A 26884-nucleotide genomic window follows, 5' to 3' on the forward strand; every position below is an offset into this window, starting at 1 on the left:
ATGGAAGACACCACCAATGAAACAAGAAGCGTCAGCACCTTAATCCTCCTCGGATTCCCCAGTTCTCGGCCAGTAGAAATTCTCCTCTTTTTAATTTTCTTTTTGATTTATCTTTTAACCATTGTGGAAAACCTACTCATAATAATTTTAGTCTGGACTAAATCCAAGTTGCATAAACCAATGTACTTTTTCCTCGGGCATCTCTCCTTCTTGGAAACATGGTATGTCACCGTCACTGTGCCCAAACTACTTTCCATATTTGCAGTTGAAAATCGTGAAATTTCTGTCAATTTGTGTATGTTACAGCTATACTTCTTCATTGCTTTGGTGTGCACTGAGTGTGTTTTGTTGACTGTCATGGCTTTTGATCGATATGTAGCCATCTGCAAACCCTTGCATTACGTCACCATTATGAATTGGAATATCTGTGTCCTCCTGGCATTAGGATCATGGTTCATTGGCTTCCTGATATCACTAATTAAAGTGTATTACATATCCCGCGTCACTTTTTGTAGCCTGAATGTTATAAATCACTTCTATTGTGATATCTCACCCATACTCAATCTGGCCTGTACAGGCATGAAGCTAGCTGAGCTTGTGGACTTCGTACTGGCCTTACTTATCCTTTTGATACCATTGCTGCTAACCTTTGTGTCTTACAGCTGCATTCTGAACAGTGTTCTTTCTATTCCAACCTCCAGTGGGAGAAAAAAGGCTTTTTCAACTTGTACATCTCATTTAGTTGTAGTTGTTATATTCTACGCAGCCACCCTCTTTATGTACGCAAGGCCGAATAGGGCCAAGTCTTTCAATTACAACAAGCTGGTATCTGTTATATATACAGTAATAACGCCTTTACTCAATCCAATCATATATTGTTTAAGGAATAAGGAAGTTCAGCAAATTTTAAGCAAAATGTTATTTTCCAAAAATTCAGAACCATAAAGAGTTATTTATATTTTTTTCTGATTGCTGTGGGTCAAACTGCTGGGATCCCCACAGATACCAGAAATGGGGCTCTGAAATTTCCCATCTGAATGCACCATTGGCCGGATATGAGTACCAATGTTATATTCATTCTCTATCAGAAAAATCAAAGCATTGTACTTGGCTATCTCTGGAAGGTCTCATAGCGAATGAATGGAGGAGTGATGCCCATGTCCAGCTACCATTCCATTCAGACAGGGCATTTCAGAGCCCATTTTTAGGATCAATGGTGATGTCTAAGTATGAGAATATACTTTGTATTTGTGAGAAAATACAAGCCATTTTATATTGTATAGAAACCATCTTGTCTTATAACTGAATGATATCATAGGGCTCAGCTAACACTGAAGGGCGGGGAAGTTTCACATTTCTACACACACCTGCAGCTCTTATTGGTGCATAGTAATTTCTTTGTTTGGGATACTATATAAGCTGGTCACATAATGTAATAAAACAGAAACTTTCAGTACACCACAAAGCAGTGTGTGCTGTATTGATTTCTCAAAGCGCTTATAAAACAAATCTTATGAATTTGGAGTTCCAATGGCATAGAAGGAGTGAATTTCAATTACATATTAAACTTTATTTTAATGAAGCATCTTGACTAAGGGGTACTTTGCACGCTGCGACATCGCTAGCTGATTGTAGCGATGCCGAGCGCAATAGTACCCGCCCCTGTCGCAGATGCGATATCTTGTGATACCTGCCGTAGCAAACATTATCGCTACAGCAGCTTCACACGCACTTGCCTGCCCTGCGACGTCGCTCTGGCCGGCGACCCGCCTCCTTCCTAAGGGGCGGGTCGTGTGGCGTCACAGCGATGTCACAGGCGGCCAATAAAAGTGGAGGAGCGGAGATGAGTGGGACGTAAACATCCCGCCCACCTCCTTCCTTCCTCATTGCAGGTGGGATGCAGGTAGGGAGATGTTCCTCGCTCCTGTGGCTTCATACACAGCGATGTGTGCTGCCGCAGGAACCAGGAACAACATCGTACCTGTCACTGCAGCGAAATTATGTAAATGACTTACACAACACAGATCACCGATTTTCGACGCTTTTGCGATCGTTTATCAGTGCTTCTAGGCTTTACACATTGCAACGTCATAACCGGCGCCGGGTGTGCGTCACTTTTGATTTGACCCAGATGAGATCGCAGTAGCGATGTCGCAACGTGCAAAGTACCCCTTAGACTTGGAAACTTGTTTTCCATTGCCTTTTATAAAAAGCTAGCAAAAAAAATATGTTGGCTTGCTCAGTTGCATATCTTATTATAGAGTGGTTCTACCTGAAAAGCATTTATTCGAAGGCAAAATATTTTCTATATGTAGCACCTGATGATATATCAATATGATGAGCTATGGAATCTCTCTCATTCTGGAGTGCCAAATCATAGTCCCTGTATAAGTCTTTAATGTGCGTCTGTATGCATAAAACTTTAATGTATAGGAAAGGACAATCTGAACAACTCATAACCTACAAGCCGAAAAGAATAATAAAAAAATGTGAAAATTCAAAAAAATATTTAAACTTAAAAGGTTTAAGATCAAGATTTAGAAATATTTCCAGGTTAATATTTTTTAAAGAAATTCATTTTTGACACACAACTTCATTAATGATAAATACATATTTAAAGTGAACCTGTCAGGTCCAATATGCACCCAGAACCATGAGCAGTCCTGGGTGCATATTGCTAATCCCTGCCTAACTGTTCCAGTATCTAGTAGAATACATAAAGAGATCTTTAGAAAAGTATTTCTAAAGATCTTTTAGGATATGCTAATGAGCGCAGGGACTGGTCACATGTGCGTTATTTCCCCCCGACTAGTCCATCTTCTTAGCATGTCCTGGCACTTCTGGTCATGCGCACTAGACAGACTAGACAGAATAGGTCAGAGCGAACAGCCATAGAACATGACTACCCACTGTGTGCTTCAGGCAGAGGCTGAATGAGCCGCATGATCAGTGGTGACATCACTCAGGTAAGTTGCGGTCACAGCTGGAGGTTCCCACGGTCCTCCACCTGTGATCGCAGGTAACCTGACCTTTGGGGACCTTCTGAGGTGGGGTCACTGAGTTCAGTGGGGTCATTCTGAGGTCAGGTTACTTGCAGACACACGTGGAAAGCCATGGGAATCTCCAACTGTGACCACAAAATAAACCGAGTGACATCACCGCTCATCGCTGCTGCTCAGTCTCTGCCTGAAGTTACAGCATGCGGACAAGTTTTATTGCCGCACTCTGTTAGTTCAGATGTAGCAGTGCAGGAATTGTCAAAGGACCTTGTGACCACATGGACTCTCATGGGTTAAAGTTTCTTAACATTCAGCCAGACTATTGTTCTTATGTGTGCTAAGTCATGTTTTCTTAGCTATTGCTCTCCAGACTTTTCCAGTAACCATTGTATTGTAGTTGTGTATTGATAATGTAATTACCTTAGTAGCCATTGTCTAGTCGGTGACTTGCCGACTCCATGTAGATATACTGAGTCTTTCTATGCACATCATTTAAATGAACATTATCCATGCAGCATGAAATTCATCCGATGGGAGAAGCAATCTTGTCCAACCAATCGATGAGGACGCAGTGTATCCTAAGGGACGGTTATGGCTATAAAAGGGACTTCTTTAAGCCACCAGGGTTGATGAAGGTTGATGGATGCTGATGGATCCAGTCTATGCTCTTTGGAGCTGACTAGAGGATTAGGGCATCTTATGGCTTCAATCTAAGAACTCCGGATCCGGTTGGAGACTATATCCACAGCCTAGGGATTTCGACTCCGGCTGCCAGGATTGTAACATCATACCAGGACTACCTAAGGAGGACACTCAGGTTGGGACAGTTCAGTCACCTGTTACAGACTTTGCAGACCTCACACAGCTTCCTAAATCTGGCGTTATTCCTTTCTCGGTGGGTGCCCACCAAAAGCGGGGTGCTGTTGGACTGGAGTAAGAGGCCCTGGAAGCTCTGAGGCATGGACATTCTAAATCCCTGGTGAGCCAGCGGAAGGGTGAGACTCTGTTTCCTGTTACATTTGTGTGTTTTGCTGGTTATGTGTTATGTGCCGTTAATTGTTTGGGGATCCAATAAAGTCTAATTATTGTGGTTCCCTCACCCTGTGTTGTCTGAGTAGTGTTACGCCTATGGTTAAGGAGGCCGGCGTTCAGTTGGGATGAGCCCTGAGCCACGCTGTCTTTCTAAAGGCGGCGGGTTTTAGTGGACGAGAGCACCCACTGAGCCCAGTGTCTCATGTGGATTATGTCAGATCTGGGTGCTTTTGGGGATTAATAAAGTGGTAAAGATCTTGTTTTGTTTGAATTTTATTTAAAACGAAGGATTTTTTTAGTGTTTGTGTTTATTTACAGTACTTTAACTTACAGATCAGTAATGGTGGTCTCATAGACATCTCCCATTACTAATCTAGGGCTTAGTGGCAGCTATGAGTTGCCATTAATCCTTATTATCTCCATTGCCATTGCACCAGGGTAATCAGCAAGAGTCAAGTAAAGTGCTGGAATTGTCACATCTAATGGATGCGATAATCCTGGGCAGCTGCATGCTGCTATTTCTAGGCTGGGGAGCTCAATCAGCATGGTTCTCCCAGCTTGAGAATACCAGCTCCCAGCTGCTGGGCTTTATCATGGCTGGATATCAAAATTGGGGGAGATTGCAAGCAGTTTTTTAAAATTATTTATTCAAATAATTAAAAAAAAAGCTGCATGCAGTTCCTCCTATTTTGATACATAGCTAAGATAAGCGCATGGCTGGGGGCTACAGCCTGTATCCATGGGCTTTATCTGTGCTTGTATCAGTAGATGGGGGGACCCTACGACAATTGTTTTCTTTATTTACGTATTTTATACCATGATAGTGACCCGCACACAGCGTCTGTGATTCCAATCAATCACAGACACTCTCTGGGGGTGGGGTCTGACTGCAGCCAATCAGTGATGCAGGTGGCTGGAGAAAGCAGTAAATATGGATGAGGGATAATTATCAGACCGAGAAGTACAGCCGCAGGGAGACTCAGTAAGTATATACTGCTTTAACTCTTTTGCCTCATTTTTTTTACAGTGGCTAATCACAGCCAAGCCGATACGTGACATGGCTGTGTTGGAATACAAGTAATGATTGGCATACACTCACTCAAGGTGGAGGTGCTGGTAGAGAGGACAATTATCCCACATAGTAGTTTCTTACAAATCACGCACTCTCAGGTGTAGTTTTGCAAAAGGTGCCCAAAGTAAATAGACCCAGTAATATGGGTACCATGAACCAGAGTATAACGTTAATGGCTTAGTAAGTAGGAAAAGAGGGAAGAGAAACAGAGGAAGAGCCAGAAAGTGTATACCTCAGGTATATAGTGTACAAAGTGCTTCTGTGCCTATGACCATCTGGAGTAGTCTATGTGGGCACCCTAGATAATAGAAATAAGCTAGATTTGAGGTAAGGAACATATGGAAAAGGTAACCATGGCATTGAGCGGTGGACACAAGGAAATACCTTATTATACTTGACTATAATAACTATACTTATTACACTTGCTGCTTATTTAAAGAAACACAGCAGATTTCCATTTCAGTCAGGGGAAAAATACGATTGTGTACATTAAATTAATGAAATCTCCTAACTTTTACTGGTACTGTAAAAATCAGCTTTTCATTTGTATAAAACTTATGGAAAAAACACTGCACAAAATGCAATGTATAAACATAGCCTTACTAACTATCTATCACCATATTTCGCCATTGCCTAAGACCAGGGCCACCACTAGGAATTTCAGGGGCCCATACTGGCAACATTTTTGGACCCCCTTGAGAATCTGCCCAGGCTCCACTCCAGATCCACCTCAACCCCTCTCAAACCTTCCAGTCTTATCAACTCTCTCGGAAAAATGTGAGTATGTGTATATATAAATAAATATACATATAGTGTGTGTGTATTTTATATATACAGTGCCTACAAGTAGTATTCAACCCCCTGCAGATTTAGCAGGATTGATAAGATGCAAATAAGTTAGAGCCTGCAAACTTAAAACAAGAGCAGGATTTATTAACAGATGCATAAATCTTACAAACCAACAAGTTATGTTGCTCAGTTAAATTTTAATAAATTTTCAACATAAAAGTGTGGGTCAATTATTATTCAACCCCTAGGTTTAATATTTTGTGGAATAACCCTTGTTTGCAATTACAGCTAATAATCGTCTTTTATAAGACCTGATCAGGCCGGCACAGGTCTCTGGAGTTATCTTGGCCCACTCCTCCATGCAGATCTTCTCCAAGTTATCTAGGTTCTTTGGGTGTCTCATGTGGACTTTAATCTTGAGCTCCTTCCACAAGTTTTCAATTGGGTTAAGGTCAGGAGACTGACTAGGCCACTGCAACACCTTGATTTTTTCCCTCTTGAACCAGGCCTTGGTTTTCTTGGCTGTGTGCTTTGGGTCGTTGTCTTGTTGGAAGATGAAATGACGACCCATTTTAAGATCCTTGATGGAGGAGCGGAGGTTCTTGGCCAAAATCTCCAGATAGGCCGTGCTATCCATCTTCCCATGAATGCGGACCAGATGGCCAGGCCCCTTGGCTGAGAAACAGCCCCACAGCATGATGCTGCCACCACCATGCTTGACTGTAGGGATGGTATTCTTGGGGTCGTATGCAGTGCCATCCAGTCTCCAAACGTCACCGTCTCGATCTTGGTCTCATCAGACCAGAGAACCTTGAACCAGTCTGTCTCAGAGTCCTCCAAGTGATCATGAGCAAACTGTAGACGAGCCTTGACATGACGCTTTGAAAGTAAAGATACCTTAAGGGCTCGTCTGGAACGGAGACCATTGCGGTGGAGTACGTTACTTATGGTATTGACTGAAACCAATGTCCCCACTGCCATGAGATCTTCCCGGAGCTCCTTCCTTGTTGTCCTTGGGTTAGCCTTGACTCTTCGGACAAGCCTAGCCTCAGCACGGGTGGAAACTTTCAAAGGCTGTCCAGGCCATGGAAGGCTAACAGTAGTTCCATAAGCCTTCCACTTCTGGATGATGCTCCCAACAGTGGAGACAGGTAGGCCCAACTCCTTGGAAAGGGTTTTGTACCCCTTGCCAGCCTTGTGACCCTCCACGATGTTGTCTCTGATGGCCTTGGAATGCTCCTTTGTCTTTCCCATGTTGACCAAGTATGAGTGCTGTTCACAAGTTTGGGGAGGGTCTTAATTAGTCAGAAAAGGCTGGAAAAAGAGATAATTAATCCAAACATGTGAAACTCATTGTTCTTTGTGCCTGAAATACTTCTTAATACTTTAGGGGAACCAAACAGAATTCTGGTGGTTTGAGGGGTTGAATAATAAATGACCCTCTGAATAAACTTTTCTTCACAATTTACAAAAAAAAAAAAAAAAAAAAAAAAGAAATAACATTCTTTTTTGCTGCAGTGCATTTCACACTTCCAGGCTGATCTACAGTCCAAATGTCACAATGCCAAGTTAATTCCGAATGTGTAAACCTGCTAAATCTGCAGGGGATTGAATACTACTTGTAGGCACTGTATATATATCTATATATATATATATATATATATTATGATATAATCACTGGTACTGTGCTGAGAGGGTTAAGGTGTGTTACCTGGGCCGGCTCTGTTGTGGACAGCTAATGAGATAGGTGGGACGGCTGTTCACCATATCTCCACCTCGGGGTGTGGTCCCAGGAATGAAAGTCAGGCCTCTGGACACACCCATGGCCCTGCTCTGAGTTTCCTGTGCTGGATGAAGTAGCCGGGTGTGTTTGTGGGTGGAGGTAAGGAAACAGCATCTGAGAAGGCTCTGCAGGGACTTATGGACTGAACATAATCTGAAGGGCTGAGGTTTGGGAATGTACCTGTTTTCCTGCCTGTACATGCCATGTGATATCCGTACCAGCGCGGTGCTTTATGGAGTTGAATAAAGCAGGCTGTGATCTTAAGAAACTGTGCCTCCTGTGTCTACCTGAAGCCCTCATGCTGAGCGAGTAACCCCCTATGTTGCAAGGTGCAACGTCACATATGGTGGAGAATGCGGGCAGCGTTCCCAGGAGCACGTGGTGGATATACACAGCTGTGGATCGGCAGGTCCACGAACAGTGACAGCGCCCTCAAGCACCTGGCGGCGAATCAGCAGGTGGCGGGGGTTCCGTGCTGCAGTGGCGAGAGTCCAGCGACTGGAGGTTCCAGGCCAGCCCGGAATTGCGGGGCCCTGCTTGGTGAGCAGTGATACACCACAAGCTGGAGATCCTGGTTGTACGGGCGGTACAACCCGGAAAGGTTAGTGGTTCTCTAATCCTCCCTGTCTTTGCCCACCGGGTATTACCCATTGGAGCGCCCCTCCTGTTCCTCTTCTCGTTGCAGCATGGAGGGGCTCCTGAAACAGCTGCTGCGGAGCCAGCAGCACCAACAGGATGTGCCAGGAGGTCCAGTGACAGCAGTGGGGGCTGAAAGCCGAAAAGAGGGAATGGGTCATGCAGACGTTGTGGAGGAGCTGTACCAGTTCCTGGTGCAGGGACAGCAGGAGCTGTCAGTGTGCAGCGATGTGGCAGCCATGGACCAGTTTGAGCGTTCCCTTTGGGGGCCGGTATGGACACTGGGTGCCCAGGGAGATAAGGGCGAACGGTGTGAACTGGGGGCTAAGGACATTGCATGGAAACCCCAAAAGGGGGCGGAGTCCCAAAAAGGGGTGGTTGCCCAAAAGGGGGCGGAGTCCCAAAAAGGGGTGGTTGCCCTAAAGGGGGCGGAGTCCCAAAAAGGGGTGGTTGCCCAAAAGGGGCGGAGTCCCAAAAAGGGGTGGTTGCCCAAAAGGGGGCGGAGTCCCAAAAAGGGGTGGTTGCCCAAAACAGGGCGGAGTCCCAAAAAGGGGTGGTTGCCCAAAAGGGGGCGGAGTCCCGGAACGGGGTGGTTGCCCAACAGGGGGCGGAGCCTCAGAAAGCGATGGTGATCCACAAGGGGGTGGAGCATTCACAAGCCAAACAGGTGGACTATAGCAAGGGGCAATGGGGTTCGCCTTACATATGTCCTACCTGCGGTATAGGCTATCCATCCAGTATGAGGCCACAGAAGTGCTCCGTGGACTTGAATGGGCTACGTGTGTCTGGTCTGTTAGACCCGGGGAGCCAGTTGACCTTAGTTAGACCCATGCCTGATCTCCATGTGATGGTGGGTAGGACGATAGAAGGAAGTTGTGTGCATGGGACCACTAAAGTATATCCTCTGGCCAGGGTGATGATTCAGACGGCCAAACGTTTGGGACGCCCTGATGTGGGTGTAGCGCCAGATCTGTTATATCCAGTTATCATAGGACGGGACTTTGAGCTCTTTCAGGATTTATGGAAGACAGAGGCCGGGACCAATTGCACAGGAATGAGTCGGCCCTCGCCTAAGAAAGCCTCTTTTCCGTATGAGGTTATACAGATTCCCTGTGGGATATTGGGGTGCAATGAGGAGATGGTACCTCCACATAAGGACTGTCAAGAGTTAGGGGTGACCATGACGTCTCCAAAAGGAAGTGACAGTGTGACCACTACAGTTATAGTAGCTCCAGAAAAGGGGGCCGACACCTGGTTAAGTGGGGACGTGTTAGTCCAGGACACCAGGGGGAGTGACGATGACTCCAGGAAAGACACTGACTCCAGAAAGGTGACAAACAAGTACAGTGAGGTACAGAAGTGTGAGAAGGGGAAAACTTCCTCCCGACGCCGAAGACGTAATAAGCGCCGAGAGGTGGCACAGTGTATGTCGCCTGAGGGTGCAGAGAAAGTGAAATACTTGGGTAATGAAAACACGTTGCCAGTAGCAACTGCTACGGTAGAGTCAGACAGTGATATCCTACAAAAGAAAGAGGAATCAAAGACTGAACTGACACATTGTCACGACAAAAATCAGCAGGGTGAAATTGCAGGGAAGGAACCGACCAAAGAAGTAATGGCGGTGTCTCCTATAATTTCCAAGCATGAAGCTGGTGGTCTGTCGGATGAAAGCACTGTAGGAGATGAAATCCAACAGAGTAATACAGGAGACGGAATCCTGGACAGTATTGGTGGAGTACAAATCCTCAAAGGTCCTGGTGAGCAGACCGGTAAGCCACCCAGTGTTGAAGTGATATATGTTGAAAATAGTGCCAAGGTTCTAAGAAGAACAGAGTGCCGTGCTGAAGGGCGTAACACCCTGGTAGAAGGCGATGCTGTAAACTCCCAAGAGAAGGCAGAGGGTGACACTGCAGAGAACCAAGTGGAAGGTGGAGGGAATGCAGTGAAGTCCCAAGACACAGCTGGTGCTGTAAAAGTGGAAAGAGCCTCTGAGGAAGAGGTGAAGTCTGGACGTGAGGTCTCATCAGAAGCTGAGAGCCTGACTGACTCAGTGGGTAAGACCAAGATCGCAGACAAGAAGATTGGCTCAGCTAAGAGCCTGAAACCCGAAGTCTCTGAGGCCGGGGCGGAACCCGAGGCGTGTGTAACTCAACAGGTGAAGCCTTTGGTGGAGAATATGGAGGAAGGCAAGAGACCTCAGGAACAGTCTGGTGTCCTTGACAGTGAAGGAAGCAGACCAGTCTTCAAGTGCCGGATAGACGTGCCGGAAGACTTAAGAGAAGCCTGTGCCAGTGAGAAGGTACATGAGAGATTCCAGAAGGCAGTAGGAGCCTGTAAAATGTACTTTGCCGCAGAGACTAATCAGTTGGTGGTGTGCTCTTTCCGTGATGTCACAAAGAAGCGAGTGGCAATCCTGGGTGACATGCACCTACGGTGTCTTCGTACGAAGTGGATCATCACTGCAAAGAAGGATGAAGACACCAGACGCTTGGCGCAGCTGACCGCAGGCTTTCAAGAAGTGGTGGTTGTGAAGAAAGCATTAATTGGACTGGCATTGAGAGCACTAAGAAATAATATTAAGCAAGCCAGGAAGGTTCCAGGTGTCACAGCTGTGCATTTAGATAAAGACAGTGGAACATTTTGTATCTATGGGACAACTGCAGAAGCGGTGAAGACAGCTCGACGGTTGTTGGAGTTTGTGGAAGAGATCATGCAAGTGCCCAGAGAGATGGTCTTGAAACTTATTGGACGACATGGAAGAGCCATGCAGGAGATGGTTGATAAGACCGGTGTGACGACATTAAGAATTGATATTCATAACGAAGCCAGGAGGCCCTGTGAAGTCGGTATGGTTCCATGTGCCATTGTGGGCACAACTGGGTGTGTTGAAGATATACGAGCCCTCCTAGAATACTGTTTGGGATACCTGGAAGAGTTAAAACAATTGAATCGAGAAAGACGGAGGATTGCAAACCAACTTCGCCACGTTGGTGTGGGATGGCGACCATATAGGGGCTATGGCCCCGAAGAGAAAGGTGGCCCGCTCTATGAACGTGTTGCTTCAGAGGGCAAAAGCAAGTCCAATGGTAAAAGGAGCCAGGGTCATAGAGGACCTTGGTATTCATCGGGCTATAGCACAGACTCTGAACTGTCTCAGGCCTGTGAGACACAATCCAGAGGACTGAACGAAAGTAGCGATGTGTCGTTAGCCAATGTCGTTGACAAGAGAGTGCACAATCCGAGAAACAGACGACGATGCCCGGGTAGAAGAGCCCACGATAGATTTATACACAGACCCTGCGGAGGGCCTGGATATGGCGCCTCTTCTGGCAGTTCACCGCTGAGACCCCTCGATAGTGACCCCTCTAGTGGTCGGGATAGCTCAGGGTTGGACGGAACGGTAGTATCGACTGGGAGAGAGACTCCCTCCTACACTGACCGTGGGTGGCAGCCTTGGAGAGCTGGGACTGACCAGGGGGCGTATGAGAGAGTTCGCTGGGGAGGGTCCGGTGACTGTGGTGGACGGTACATCAAGGGCTGTAGTCCGGGGCGGACAGAGCGGGTGCTATTGTCCGCTATGTCAAGGTGCCAAAACCCCCCGGCTTTGGGCAGAGGGGGAGGATATGTGATATTTTCACTGGTACTGTGCTGAGAGGGTTAAGGTGTGTTACCTGGGCCGGCTCTGTTGTGGACAGCTAATGAGATAGGTGGGACGGCTGTTCACCATATCTCCACCTCGGGGTGTGGTCCCAGGAATGAAAGTCAGGCCTCTGGACACACCCATGGCCCTGCTCTGAGTTTCCTGTGCTGGATGAAATAGCCGGGTGTGTTTGTGGGTGGAGGTAAGGAAACAGCATCTGAGAAGGCTCTGCAGGGACTTATGGACTGAACATAATCTGAAGGGCTGAGGTTTGGGAATGTACCTGTTTTCCTGCCTGTACATGCCATGTGATATCCGTACCAGCGCGGTGCTTTATGGAGTTGAATAAAGCAGGCTGTGATCTTAAGAAACTGTGCCTCCTGTGTCTACCTGAAGCCCTCATGCTGAGCGAGTAACCCCCTATGTTGCAAGGTGCAACGTCACAATATATATATATATATATATATATATATATATATATATATATATATATATATACACATACACACAGTCATGGCCAAAAGTGTCAGTGCCCTTGAATTCCCTCAGAAAATTTATAATACACCTCCTACACTGCCCCTCTCCATAATATCTCTCCCACACTGCTCCATGTATAATATCCCCCTACACACTGATCTTCTGTATAATATCCCCCCAGACACACTGATCCTCTGTTTAGCGCTACTACACACACTGCTCTTTTGTATAATATACCCCTACACAAATATCCTCTGTATAATATCCCCCCCACACACTGCTTCTCTGTATAATATTCCCCCACACACACTGCTCCTCTGTATATCTATTCTTTACCACACATACTGCTCCTGTATAATATCTCTCCACACACTGCTCCTCTGTGTAACATCCCCACACACAAACTGCTCCTCTGTATATCTCTCCACACACTGCTCCTCTGTATACTATCTCCCCCACACACTGCTCCTCTGTATATCTCTACCACACACTGTTTCTTTATATAATATACACCCACACACTCTGCTTCTCTGTATAACATCCCCAACACACAAAGTGCTCTTCTGTATCTGTCCACACACACACACACTGCTCCTCTATATATTATCCCACCCCACACTTTTCCTTTATATAATATCCCCCCACACACTGCTCCTCTGTATATCTTTACCACACACACATAAACCCACACATAAACTTGTCCTCTTTATATCTATGCACAAAAACTGCTCCTCTGTATACTATTCCCCCACACACTGCTCCTCTGTATATCTCTACCATACACACACTGCTCCTTTGTATAATATACATAGGAGCTCTCCCAAGCTGCACCAATCTTCTGGAACGCTGTACCCCAAGAAGCTAGGATGAATCACAACTTACTCAGCTTCAGATGCTCCCTAAAAACGTATCTTTTAGGGTGGCCTATCACACTTAGTAGCCGAATTAAATTCACATAGTCCCTCCACGACCTCTCAAAACATAACTCCATGTCAAACTCCACCGCACCCAAATGCATCTCAAGGTGCTGACTGGTAAAGGCATTCTTTATCTATCCCCCATTTCCTTGAGATGGCTGGATTATCATTGTAAATAAGCACTTGTACCTTGTTCCCCCCTATCTTATTGTAGATTGTAAGTTCTCACGAGCAGGGTTTTCTCTCTTCTTTTTTTTTCTCTAATTATTGTATTTTCTATAACTGTTACTTGTTTGCATATGATCCTCCTGAATTGTAAAGCACTGCAGAATATGTTGGCGTTATAGAAATAAATATTTATTATTATTATTATTCCCCCCACATACTGCTTCTCAGTATAACATACCCCCACACACTGCTCCTTTGTATAATATCCCCCCCCACACACTGCTCCTCTATGTATCTCTATCACACACACTATATATATATCCTCCCATATAAACTGCCCCTCTGTATATCACGCCACACACACAAATACACACACACACACACACACACACACACACACACAGTGCCCCTCTGTATAATATCCTCTTGGTACATATCTCCCTCTCCTGGGCCCATCCTGCTATATATTTCCTCATCCTTGTTTATTTGCGCCCTTCCTAGCATATATGTCATCCTCCTGGACGACATATATGCTACCTCTGTTACCTGCCACTCTGTTAGCTGCTGCAGTGTGCTGAACTCGCAGAGTGATGAACTCATTACAATGCTGCACGCTGGGAAGCAAGATGACATGCCTGTGCCCTGCTCTGCTCCACTTACCTTGCCTGCAGCACACATGGCTAATTTGCGTGTGATGCCTGTGAAGGGCTTCACCTGCAATCTAACAATGTGTTGTAGTAACTTAAGCTACACTGCCGGACGCCTCTGCTGCGGTTTGACTGGTGCCCGGTGAAGAGGGGAACCTGGCCGCCAGGGGCTTAATAAAGCTAAGTAATTACCCCAGGCTTGGACGAGTCCCCCCTCTTCACCGGGCCCCCTACAACAGTCATGGTTGTGATGCCCTGATAGCAGTCCTGCCTAAAGGCTACTTTACACACTTCGATATCGGTACCGATATCGCTAGCGTGGGTACCCGCCCCCATCTGTTGTGCGACACGGCAAATCGCTGCCCGTGCCGCACAACATCGCCCAGACATGTCACACATACTTACCTGCCCGGCGACGTCACTGTGACCGGCGAACCGCCTCATTTCTAAGGGGGCGGTTCGTTCATCGTCACAGCGATGTCACAGCTGCGTCACTGAACCGTCGCCTAATCGAAGCGGAGGGGCGGAGATGAGCGGGACGAACATCCCGCCCACCTCCTTCCCTCCGCATAGCGGCCGGGAGGCAGGTAAGGAGAGCTTCCTCGTTCCTGCGGCGTCACACGGAGCGATGTGTGCTGCTGCAGGAACGAGGAACAACCTCGCTACTGCTGCAGTAACGATTTTTGAGAATGGACCCCCATTTCACCGATGAGCGATTTTGCACGTTTTTGCAACGATGCAAAATCGCTCATAGGTGTCACATGCAACGGCATCGCTAATGCGGCCGGATGTGCGTCACCAATTCCGTGACCCCAACGAGTTCGCATTAGCGATGTCGTAGCGTGTAAAGTCCCCTTAAGACTACAATAGATGACATAGTAGAGGGGGAAATAAAGCTACTCCTGACCAGTAAATGTAATGTTAACTAGAGTTGAGCGCGGTTCGCGGTTCGAGGTTCTCCAGTTCGCGGCTCGAGTGATTTTGGGGGCTGTTCTAGATCGAACTAGAACTCGAGCTTTCTTGCTAAAGCTCGATAGTTCTAGATACGTTTGAGAACGGTTCTAGCAGCAAAAAAAACCAGCTAATTCCTAGCTGGCTTTCCGCTGTAATAGTGTAAGTCACTCTGTGACTCACAATATTATGACATTTCAGTGTATAGTGTGCGGGAACAGCGCATTCAGATCACTGCTGTATGTATAATGGCGATCGCCATTTTTTTTTTTTTTTCCTTGTCTTCCTTCCCTAAGCGCGCACGTGTAGTGGGGCGGGCCAGCATGTCAGCCAATCCCAGACACACATACAGCTAAGTGGACTTTTAGCCAGAGAAGCAACGGCATGTGTGATAGGATGTCCATGTCACATGTCCCTGCATTATAAAACCGGACATTTTCCTCCAGCACGCCATTATCTGCCTTCTGCGTCCTTGGTGTCAGACATCACTGGCGCAGCTCCTATCGTCGATACTGCTGTATACGCTCCATACACAGCGCTGGACAGCATAGGGATAGCACTTTCTATCATTCCTTTTAAGGGCTCATACCGGCAGGGTCAGAGCCATAGGTGACAGGTCCGTGAAAACAGAGTTTAACAGCTACACAAGATGACAGCGTCTGTGTAGCTAAGGTCAGGGATTTCCTCGCTGCATTTCCCCATTAGGAGGGATAGAAAGGCAGGCTTCCTTTCCTCTACCCAGAGACCCACAACCCTGCCACTGTACCCTCCTGCCCTTTGCACACTCAAACTCATTGTTACTAAGCCATTATACTAGCAAACACTGAGTGAACTTAGTGGCATCCTAAACGTGGCTGTTGGACTGCTGTATTGCCCCAGTAGTGCAAAGATATTTGTAGCACGTCTGCCTGCATTGCACACTAAAACTCATTGTTACTAAGCCATTATATTAGCAAACACTGAGTGAACTTAGTGGCATCCTAAATGTGGCTGTTGGACTGCTGTATTGCCCTAGTAGTGCAAAGATATTTGCAGCACGTCTGCCTGCATTGCACACTAAAACTCATTGTTACTAAGCCATTATACTAGCAAACACTGAGTGAACTTAGTGGCATCCTAACCTTGGCTGTTGGACTTCTGTATCGTCTCACAAGTGCAAAGATATTTGCAGCACCTCTGCCTGCATTGCACACTCAAACTCATTGTTACTAAGCCATTATACTAGCAAACACTGAGTGAACTTAGTGGCATCCTAAACGTGGCTGTTGGACTGCTGTATTGCCCCAGTAGTGCAAAGATATTTGCAGCACGTCTGCCTGCATTGCACACTCAAACTCATTGTTACTAAGCCATTATACTAGCAATTTATGCTGCCAGTTTAAGGGCCGTAGCTGCATTGTCAGGGATAATTATTCTTTATTATTCTGCTGTTAATAAAGCTAGACCACCGCTGCAATCTACACCACCTCTCAATTTTTACTACCACATTTTAAGTGCACAATCTTGTCGCAATCAACATGAGTGGCAAAATGACAGATGCTGGTAGAAAGGGGAAGAGGCGTGTTGGAAAAGGAAAAAAAGGGTTTGTCCGTGGGGAAGGTGGCAAAGGTCCATTAACATCTGCTGAAGATAGACCATCTACCAGCAAAAGTAAGATGTCTACTACTTACCGTGGACAATCCGATGTGCTCCCTTTTTTACGGACACGAACAACAGGAACAAAGTTAGATGATGGCCAAAAAAGGAAAATGCTTGAATGGATCTCAAGTGGTCCAACAAGTGCCCTCTCAGCCACCTCAACTACCGCATCCAAAAAATACCAGTCCTCTGAGTTGTCATCCCAATCAAACTTGCTTTCTCCCAGCTCTGAAGTCTCCATCAGCCCTGCACAGTATGGTGGAACTGAGATGGCTGAGTCTGCAGAGCTGTTCAGTCACACTATAGCCTGGGAATCAGAGGTCTGCTCCCAAGCTACAGTGAGTACAGACCAGGAAATGGTCTGCAGTGATGCCCAGAACCTTTGTGACTCTGTTTTTTAATGTTTCGCCGGGAAAGGAGATTTGTGGTCGGGAGGAGAGAGAGAGGTTACCGCAAATCCCCTGAGTGACTGCAGTGAGCTGCACGATCAGCGGTGCCGTCACTCAAGTGACCCATGGCCACTGCTGAAGTCCTCCACCTGAGAGCGGTGGCCGCGGGTAACCTGAATGAGGGCACAGCTGATCACGCGGCTCACTTCAATTGCTGTGTGAAGCTGACAGAGAGCGGTTGTGTTCTACGGCCGCTCCTGTCCACTTCATGAAGCAGAGCTGGATGCGTCGTGGGGCATCGTGGCGATTACTCCGTACCTGGAGAGGTATTTGGGGATTAATAAATTGGTGAAAAAGAGTGTTTTTTTTGTCTTTTATTCTAAATGAAGGATTTTTTTGTGTGTTCTTGTTTATTTACTTTCACTTACAGGTTAATCATTGGGGGTGTCTCATAGATGCCTGCCATGATTAACCTAGGACTTAGCGGCAGCTATGGGCTGCTGCCATTAACTCCTTATTACCCCGATTGCCATAGCACCAGGGCAATTCGGGATGAGCCGGGACTGTCACATCTAATGGATGCGGCAATTCCAGGCGGCTGCTGGCTGATATTTTTAGGCGGGGGGGCTACCCATAATGTGGGGCTCCCCATCCTGAGAATACCAGCCTTTAGCCGTGTGGGTTTATCTTGGCTGGTATCAAAATTGGGGGGGACCACATGCCGGTTTTTAAAATTATTTATTTATTTATTGTACTGCACTACATAGATCCGCCCACTGGTGGTTGTGATTGGTTTCAGTGAGGCAGCTGTCACTCAGCGTGGGGGCAGGTCTGACTGCAACCAATTATAGGTGCCGGTGGGCGGGGAAGCAGGGTATTCAAGATGGAATAATGAGCGGCCGGCATTTTCAAAAGCAGGAGAAGCCGCCAGAGCAGTGTGACAGCTGTGCAGCGCCATGCCAGTGATCGGTGAGTATGAGAGAGAGGGTGAGAGGGAGAGACCAACCGACAGAGACAGATAGAGAGAACAGGTGTGATTTTAAACGATTTAGACCTTTCTGCTGGACATGCTGAGCATGCTCAGTATAAAGTGACGGAAACCATCAGCGGATTCCGATGCTTAGAGCATTGTGGCAGAATCCGCCACCATAGACAATCATTAGACACATTGGCGTATTCTAACGGAATCCGTCAAGGTGTGTTATTTTAACAACCCAAAAAATGCTACATGTAGCGTTCTCTCCGCCCGACGCTGCATCAAAATAACGACTCAGCGTCATCCAGCGGATGCAACGCAGACACTTGCGTTACAGTACGTCGTCAATACAAGTCTATGGAGAATAGCACAGTGCGTTAACTCAGACACCCCAGGACAGCAATTGAGCCACCGCCCATCGTTAGTAACCTCCTATGAACCTCACTTTCCAAAAATTATGAGCCATAGGGCTCCTTTCCACCTGCGATTTGCATGTGCGAGTGTAATCCAATAAAAAATCAAATTGCGCTCGCACCAGTGTTAATTAATGAGGCAGTTTCCTGTTTCCGGTTATTTCTCGACACGAATTGTGCTCTTGGTGCAATCGCAGCATGCTGCGTTTGGCCGCAAGTCTTGGCTCACGCACCCCCATGAAAGCCTATGAGAGCATGTGAAAGATCGCACTGCACTCGCATGTTATGCAACTGCAGTGTGATATACGCAGAGACAGACAGCAGAGAAGATGGGGAGAAAGTGCTCCCTCCCTCTTCTGTGCACCTGTAATGCGATCACAAGATCGCATCACAGTCACATGACCCTTGGCTGACGCATGCAGCAGAGGGTCATTAGCATTTTGCTTCCGATACTGTCACATTGGAAGCGGTATGCAAGTGGAAAAGAGCCCTTATAGTCCTAATTTTGGGCAAAATCCAATATCACACTGCTGGCCTCACAGAACCCGACTTTTGCAAAATATTTTGCTCTGACAATTTTGTTAATCTCACGGTGGATGAGACAAATTCATACGCCCAACAATTTTTCAACTAAAACCCCACTTCATTTGCTAACTAGACTCCTATTGACTCAGTAGAAATTGTGACATTTTGGGGCTTTGTTCTTCACATGGGGATATTGAAGAAGCCAGAAGTTTAGCAATATTGGAACGCTGATATTTTTAACAACACTCCAGTTAATCATATGACTATGTCGCGGACACACTTTGAGTCCATCCACAAATTCTTGCATTACAACAATAACGCACAAGGTCCTCTCCGAGATGACCGACCCCAATTTTGACCGACTTCAAAATTTGTCCGGTCATTGATCACTTCAGCAACAAATTTGCTGAGGTTCACATTCCCCAAAGGGATACCTGTGTAGATGAGTCATAAATACATTTTAAGGAGAGGATTAAATTCATCAATACCTGCCAAAGTAAGAGGGCCAGGTACAGAATTATACTGAACAAGATGTGTAAGAGTACCTCAGGGTACACTCACAGATTTGGGTTTATGAAGGGAGGGACACCCTGATTGAACCCCCTAAATGCTCCCTGCCCTGGGAGTGAGTGTGAAAATTGTGTGGAATTTGGTGCACCCACAGCTGGTTTAGGGTTATCACCACTACATAGAAAACTACTACAATCGCATCCAACTCTTCAAATTCTCCTATACCAAAGCTACTGCACCATGCTGTACTATATGCATAAACCAGAGAGGACTCTGTGAGAGCTCAGAATCCATTTTGTCTTCCCCATCTCCATTTTATGTTTCAAATCCCTTCCTAGTATATACATCCCCATCCTGGGCCCCTCCTGCTATATATGTCCCCATCCTGGTAAATATAATGGCCCATCCTAGTATATACTGTATGTCCCTGTGCCGCCCTCAGGCAGCAGCCGAGCTGCTTGGATCCGGGTTCTCAGTGGCTCGAGGGTCTCTGGACCCGGGGGTCATGCGGCCACTCAAATGAAGGGGGTATTTATAAGGGATTATAAAGTTTGTGACGCCACCCGTGATGCGTGGTAATTAGGAGTACCACCGCTGCATTTGGGAGTACCCGGGGATGATGGGCAGCAAGGTGTTTGGACCCTCCACGGGTAGGGGGGAATGCCGCGGGACTCGGTGTGAGAGGAATAAGGCGTTGGGATGCAGGGATCACTCTTGTACTCAGTCCATTAAGCAGACACCGACAACCAAGTAAACCAAATCTCTGGACACTGCTGCCACTGAGGGGAGCTAGTTCGGGTCCCGTCCCTAATGGTGCTGCCTGATGATCCGTGACCTTCCTCCTGGCACTTAGTTTACTTCTCTGGTGGTCCCGGTGTCGCGGGCGGAGGAGGGGACGCCGCGCTCTCCCACTGCTCGGGTCCGGCTGCCGCTGCTGCTGCGGCTGCTGCTCGGTGGTGGTTCGAGCGGTGGGCCGGATCCCGGGGACTCGAGCGGCGTTCCTCGCCCGTGAGTGAAAAGGGGATTTTTGATTGTGGGGGTTTTTGGTTATTGTCCGTGACGCCACCCACGGTTGTGGTGATATTGGTGACACCACCGCTGCTCTGGACGGGGATCCCGGGAGCGGTGACAGGGAGCAGCTTTGTTGTTAGTTCTCCCCTCCGTGGGTAGGGGGTTGGTTGTCCCGGGGCCCGGTGATGGGGTAGGGATGGATGGCAGGCGGGTTACGGGGCCTGGTGAGGTGCAGGGTCGCGGAGGCAGCGCTGTGCCGCACGGTACGGTGGTACTCACTCAGCCAATGATGAGGACACAGTTCTCGGTAAAACACTCAGCTGGATGGACGGGTCCCACAGACGGCTGCGGTGTTGTTTTCTCCCGGCAGGTTGGTGGTGACTGCCTTTCCCTGCACCTATGTACGGTAGATGGTTCCAATGGGTTCCCACCGGTAACCCGCTCCTCAGCTTGGATATGGGCCAGAGGAGCCCCTTTTGCCCGCAGGCTCTGGCCCTGGGAAATGGTTGCCTTGGCGGTGGCGGTGTCTCCCTCTCTTGGTTGGACTGTTGCCTTCTGTCGGGACTTGGCTGCTGGGAAACCCAGGAGGTTCCCTTCACTAACGAATTTGGCAAATTCACGGCGACTCCTAGCCTTGCCGGGGTCCGTAAGCCCCTGCCAGATGGTGCTGACTTCTCTTTGTGTACCGGTCCGGTACCGCCGGGCCACCGCCCGTCCACGGTCCTTACGACAGACTCCAATCGGTCACTCCTGCAGACGGTCACCACCGTCTTCCAACCTTGCTGTACCGCCCGGGCCACACACCCGGACGCTGTCAGTTAGTTGCTCCACTACCACTTCACTTCCTTCCACTTTCACCTCCAAAACTGATCTGTTTGCTTTTTCTGCCTCCAGGACTGTGAACTCCTCGGTGGGCGGGGCCAACCGCCTGGCCCACCCCCTGGTGTGGACATCAGCCCCTGGAGGAAGGCAACAAGGGTTTTGTGTCTGACTTCGGTGTGCCTGCTGGGAGTGTGGGGTGTGTTGGTGTTGTTCTCTGTGGCCCCTGGCTTGTCCAGGGCGCCACACCGGTAGTGTGAAACTTGCCGAGTCCCGCTCCCCACTATGGCTAAGTGTGGGAGCTTGCTCTCAGGGTTAACGCTTGGGATTTTCTGGACCGTTTTGGGTGGAAAGTCCTGTCCCGTTCGTTGCGCTAGTACCCCGATTTTGGAGCGGTTGGGAACGAATCTTGAAGGCTTCATTCTCCACGGGTAAATTATTGGGTTATATGCAGCTACTCCCCGACCTAGGGTCCACGTACCCCGTTGTGCATTGGTCCCTGCCCGGTGATGGTGCAAGGCCGCCGGCTATCCTGCTAGACAGATCCGTGCACCTTGCCACGATTCTCTGCGACCGGGGGTCCAACTCCTCTAGGCCCAGATTACCGTCTGCCACCTAGACAGCCTTCTTATGGGAGTCCCTGCTCCCGGCCTCCTCAGAGCTCCTCACAGCTCGAGGGCTACTCTACAACCTCCACTCCTACTACTACCGCTCTGCTGACTACACTCCTCACCTTCCCTCCCTGACCCGCCAGGTGGGCGAGTCTATTCCACTCAAGCCATCCACTTGTGTGTCTGGTGGGTGTGGTGCAGGGTGTATCTAGGATTTGATTAGCTGATGTAGGCAACACCATTTGGTTAGGGACCCATAAACAAGAGGGAGGTGGATACTGCACGGGAGAGTAGATTGTGCAATACCCTGTGATGACCTGATAGTCCAGGAGTGTCACATTCCCCCTTGGTTAAACATAGCTTGTCCTCGAGCTACAGGACATCAAAGGTTTATTTTTTTATTTTTTTTTTTTTCAAAACTGCAAAATAGAAAAAGAAGAACATTTTTATTAACAGGTTTCATCCCACATTAGGGAGGCATATGCTTAAACATTACGGTAACTTTTGAGTTCACCATATCAACAATGGAACGCTACCGGTTATGTTAGTAGCGGAGGCTCAACCTGCTCCGTTGCAGCCTCTTCCTGCGACAGTCCAGTCCCAACGTCCCGGATCCCATCAACCTGCCACCCAAACAACCTGACCCGCTGCATACCTATCCGTGGGTCCCTGACCAGGTTGAGGTCCCAGATGTTGCAAAAGACGACTCTGGTAGGCACAGGAGGTGCAACTATTTACAACGACACAAGTCTGTGTTGGCCACAACCAGTCCCGTGGCCATGGTCCATATTTACTACTAAAATATAGATGCATAAAAGTAACAAGGTCCATGCACCTAGTGCAAACAACATATTAACTTGTCTTAATCTGATGACATTCTCTGTTGATTAAACCCAGTATGATTATTCCACATTCTTTTTTCTTTCTTATAAACACTACTCTTTATGAAAAATAAATTATGAAACATAATAAACGAAAACACAGATTCCTAGCATTCCGCAGATAACATTAGAAGGCCGGGTTCCGCAACCATGCTTCCTTTCGGCTGCGCACTACAGACGCCGGCACAAACTCTTCCTCTACCATCACTTGCTTGATCACATCCAGGGCGCACCAGCCCCGCTCGCTGCAATGTTAAGCATAAGTGACCATATCTTCTGGCTCCAAATTTCGCTCGGGGTGTCCCCTGAGGAGGTGCTGCGCCACATCCCGTCGGGACACAAACACCCCGGCTGTGAGGCCTGCTTCCCGGATAAACCCCCATCCCTGAACGGGATCAAAACGGTTCACCAGACCACGGCACCGTGGCCCTCGGACTCGGGAAGCAGCGCTTCTCACCTGTTCCTTTTCTTCTCGGTTATGGGCTGCAAGCTCCCGTTTTCACCAGTCTCGTGTTGTCATTTCCAGTTGTAGCTTCTGCTGGTGTCATTCCCAGTAAGGGCGTTAGCGTCCAGCCTCTGCTCCCTAGCTGGTATAGGTTTTAGCTGTACCTTCGCAGCTCCAACAACCGTTGGATTGCCGCGCGGTGGCGGAACCGGCAGCCCTTCATGTTCCACTTCCGCTTCTTCAGGTAGACATACCGACTGCTTCGGTGACCAGCTTCGCTCAGCCGCCATCTTTCCTCTGCGGGTTCCAGGAACATTGTGGCAGAGTCCTGGCTTCTCTTCTGCCGCCACATGCCGTCACGCCCCTCAGTTTTCGTGCAGCACTCTCTTCGATTCTGTGTCCCTCTGGGGACTTCGGGTTCTGGGCTGGCTCTCAGGACGAGGGGCGGGGCTTCTGCTTCGCATGCTTTTGCGGAGAAGATGGCGTTTTGGTGCCAAAAGATGGCGGGAGATGGCGGAAATGGCATGAAAAGGGACTTGTGACTCGTGGTTTCGACTTCTAAGGTGCACGTTACACAGGTAAGTGGGTCCTGCTCAAATCCTGTTCATGACGCCAGGAATTTGAGGTGTTCCACCCCCGTGGCAGCAGCCGAACTGCTCGGTTCCGGGTTCTCAGTGGCTCGAGGGTCTCCGGACCCGGGGGTCATGCGGCCACTCAAATGAAGGGGGTATTTACAAGGGATTATAAAGTTTGTGACGCCACCTGTGGTGTGTGGTAATTAAGAGTGCCATCGCTGCATTTAGGAGTACCCGGTGATGATGGAACGGGGCAGCAAGGTGTTAGGACCCTCCATGGGTAGGGGGGAATGCCACGGGACTCGGTGTGTGGAGAATAAGGCAGTGGGATGCAGGGATCACTCTTGTACTCACTCAGTCCATTAAGCAGACACTGACAACCAAGTAAACCAAATCTCTGGACACCCCTGCCTCTGAGGGGAGCTAGTTCGGGTCCCGTCCCCAATGGTGCTGCCTGATGATCCGTGACCTTCCTCCTGGCACTTAGTTTACTTCTCTGGTGGTCGCGTAGTGTGAAAACTTGCTGGGTCCCGCTCCCCACTATGGCTAAGTGTGGGAGATTGCTCTCAAGGTTCACGCTTGGGATTTTCTAAATCGTTTTGGGTGGAAAGTCCTATCACCCTCGTTGCACTAGTACCTCGATTTTGGAGCGGTTGGGAACGAATCTTGAAGGCTCCGTTCTCCACGGGAAAATTATCGGGTTGCATGCAGCTACTCGCCGACTAAGGGTCCATGTACCCCGTCGTGCCTTGGTCCCTGCCCGGTGATGGTGCAAGGCCGCCGGCTGTCCTGCTCGACAGATCCGTGCCCCTTGCCACGATCTCCTGCGACCAGGGGTCCAACTCCTCTAGGCCCGGACCACCATCTGCCACCTAGACAGCCTTCTTATGGGAGTCCCTGCTCCCGGCCTCCTCAGAGCTCCTCACAGCTCCTGGGCTACTCTACAACCTCCACTCCTACTACTACCGCTCTACAGACTACACTCTTCACCTTCCCTCCCTGACCCCCCAGGTGGGCGACTCTATTCCACTCAAGCCGTCCACTTGTGTGTCTGGTGGGTGTGGTGCAGGGTTTATTTAGGATTTGATTAGCTGATGTAGGCAACACCATTTGGTTAGGGACCCATAACTAATAGGGAGGTGGGTACTGCACGGGAGGGTAGATTGTGCAATACCTTGTGACGACCTGATAGTCCAGGGGCGTCACATGCCCATCCTGGAACATGCAAAAGAATAGTTTATGGAATCCTACCCCATAAGATGCTAATTGAGCAGCTGATCAGAAAGGGTAAGCAGAGCCAAATGTAGCAGCAACATGCTAATGGCAGCACCACCACTGTCCGAGGTACATTTACACAGGTCCCCAAGCCAGAATGTGTCCTGGGGCACAATAAGAACATGGAGGAGTTCATCTCTCTGATTACATACTCCAGCCCTACAGTGCCATTCGAAAAGCTAAGGTATGGTACAAAAGCTGGCCATGCACATCGTACAGGTGGCACTGTATAATGCTAATGTGCTATCATAATGTGCAGGCTAGACAGCACAATCCTTCAATTCCAGGGGGTAGAGATCAATGCCCTAATATTTGGAAGTCAGGAAGAAGTGGGCCCCAGTAGATCTGGAACTGAAGGTGCCCGTATAGTACCAGGGCAACATTTCCCTAACGAGGTCCCCCAAACTGGAAAGACAGGAGAGTGCCAAGAAAGATGCAAAGTGTGTTACAGAATGGAGATAAGAAAGGACACCATTGTTTAGTGTGACACCAGCCCCAACAAACCTGGTCTGTGTATAAAAGAATGTTTCAAAGTGTACTACTCATCCATGGACTACTAAATTTATTTATGACTTAAGGCCACTTTACATGCTGGGATCTCGTTAGTGAGATCGCTAGCGTGCGTACACGCCCCAATCGTTTGTTCATCACGGGCAAATCGCTGCCCGTGGCGCACAAAATTGAGCGGACCCTTGACACTGCTTACCTGCCTAGCAACGTCGCTGTGACCGGCGAACCGCCTCCTTACTAAGGGGGCGGTTCGTTCGGTGTCACAGCGACGTCATTAAGTGGCCGCCCAATAGAAGCGGAGGGGCAGAGATGAACGGGACGTAACATTCCACCCACCTCCTTCCTTCCTCATTGCCTGCGGCTGCAGGTAAGGGCAGGTTCCTCGTTCCTGCGGTGTCACACATAGCAATGTGTGCTGCCACAGGAACGACGAACAACATCGTACCTGCAGTAGCAACGATAATTGGGAATAGGGGGGCATGTCACCGATTAGCGATTTTGAACATTTTTGCGACGATTCAAAATCGCTCATAGGTGTCACACGCAACAACATTGCTAACGCGGCCGGATGTGCGTCACAAATTCCGTGACCCCAAAGACATCGCTTTAGCGATGTCGTAGTGTGTAAAGGGGCCTTTACTCTAATTTAGTGCATGACTGGATGTACTCTACACAACTTACTTATGCCGCCACATTATAAAATTCACATATCAGGAAAACACTAGATCAATTCCAATATAGATTCATATGTGGGTTGGTACATTCTTCTATTTCGGTACATTAATGTCTCTGCAAAGGTGTGATGTCGCTAGCGAACAATTACATCAAAGTCTTCGTTCCAAAACATCACTCCTTAAATTTACTGTAGAGCTCAGAAATGTGACCAACTAGCAGTTTTACATCACATATGTGGTATCAGCAAACCGAGGAGGAATTGAAAAACAAATATTGGGGTCCATTTTCTCATTACCCAAATAAATTTCGGCCCAAAACAACATTTTTGTGTGAAAAATTAGACATGATGCCTGCAGTCCTTTCCATTAAAGTCTGCCTTCCAGAATGTCACTCTTTCCTTTCAGAGCTCGACAGGGTGTCCAAACAGTATTTTTCCACCACATATGGGATATTGGTGTACTTAAAATAAATTGCAAAACAAATATTGAGGTCCATTTTCTTCTGATACCCTTGTGAAAAT

At 48.1% G+C, this 26884-nt stretch overlaps 1 protein-coding gene across 1 annotated transcript; it reads left to right on the forward strand.

Moving 5' to 3' along the window:
• On the forward strand, positions 1–26580 carry LOC142245320 (olfactory receptor 6B1-like). Its single transcript, XM_075317987.1, has 3 exons — positions 1–917; positions 8500–8583; positions 26487–26580. The coding sequence occupies exons 1-3, from the start codon at positions 1–3 to the stop codon at positions 26578–26580; spliced, it is 1095 nt and encodes a 364-aa protein (XP_075174102.1).
• Positions 26581–26884: the final 304 nt, after the last annotated feature.

Source organism: Anomaloglossus baeobatrachus, chromosome 1 (genome assembly GCF_048569485.1).
Source record: "Anomaloglossus baeobatrachus isolate aAnoBae1 chromosome 1, aAnoBae1.hap1, whole genome shotgun sequence".
Lineage (NCBI taxonomy): Eukaryota > Metazoa > Chordata > Amphibia > Anura > Aromobatidae > Anomaloglossus > Anomaloglossus baeobatrachus.

Excerpts from the sequence above, each read along its gene's own strand:
- LOC142245320 (XM_075317987.1), top strand. The coding sequence starts at position 1 with ATGGAAGACACCACCAATGAAACAAGAAGCGTCAGCACCTTAATCCTC. Across the intron at positions 918-8,499 it reads CAGCAAATTTTAAGCAAAAT|TTCCTGGTGCAGGGACAGCA; the intron begins GTTATTTTCCAA and ends GAGCTGTACCAG. Across the intron at positions 8,584-26,486 it reads AGCGTTCCCTTTGGGGGCCG|GTGTGATGTCGCTAGCGAAC; the intron begins GTATGGACACTG and ends GTCTCTGCAAAG.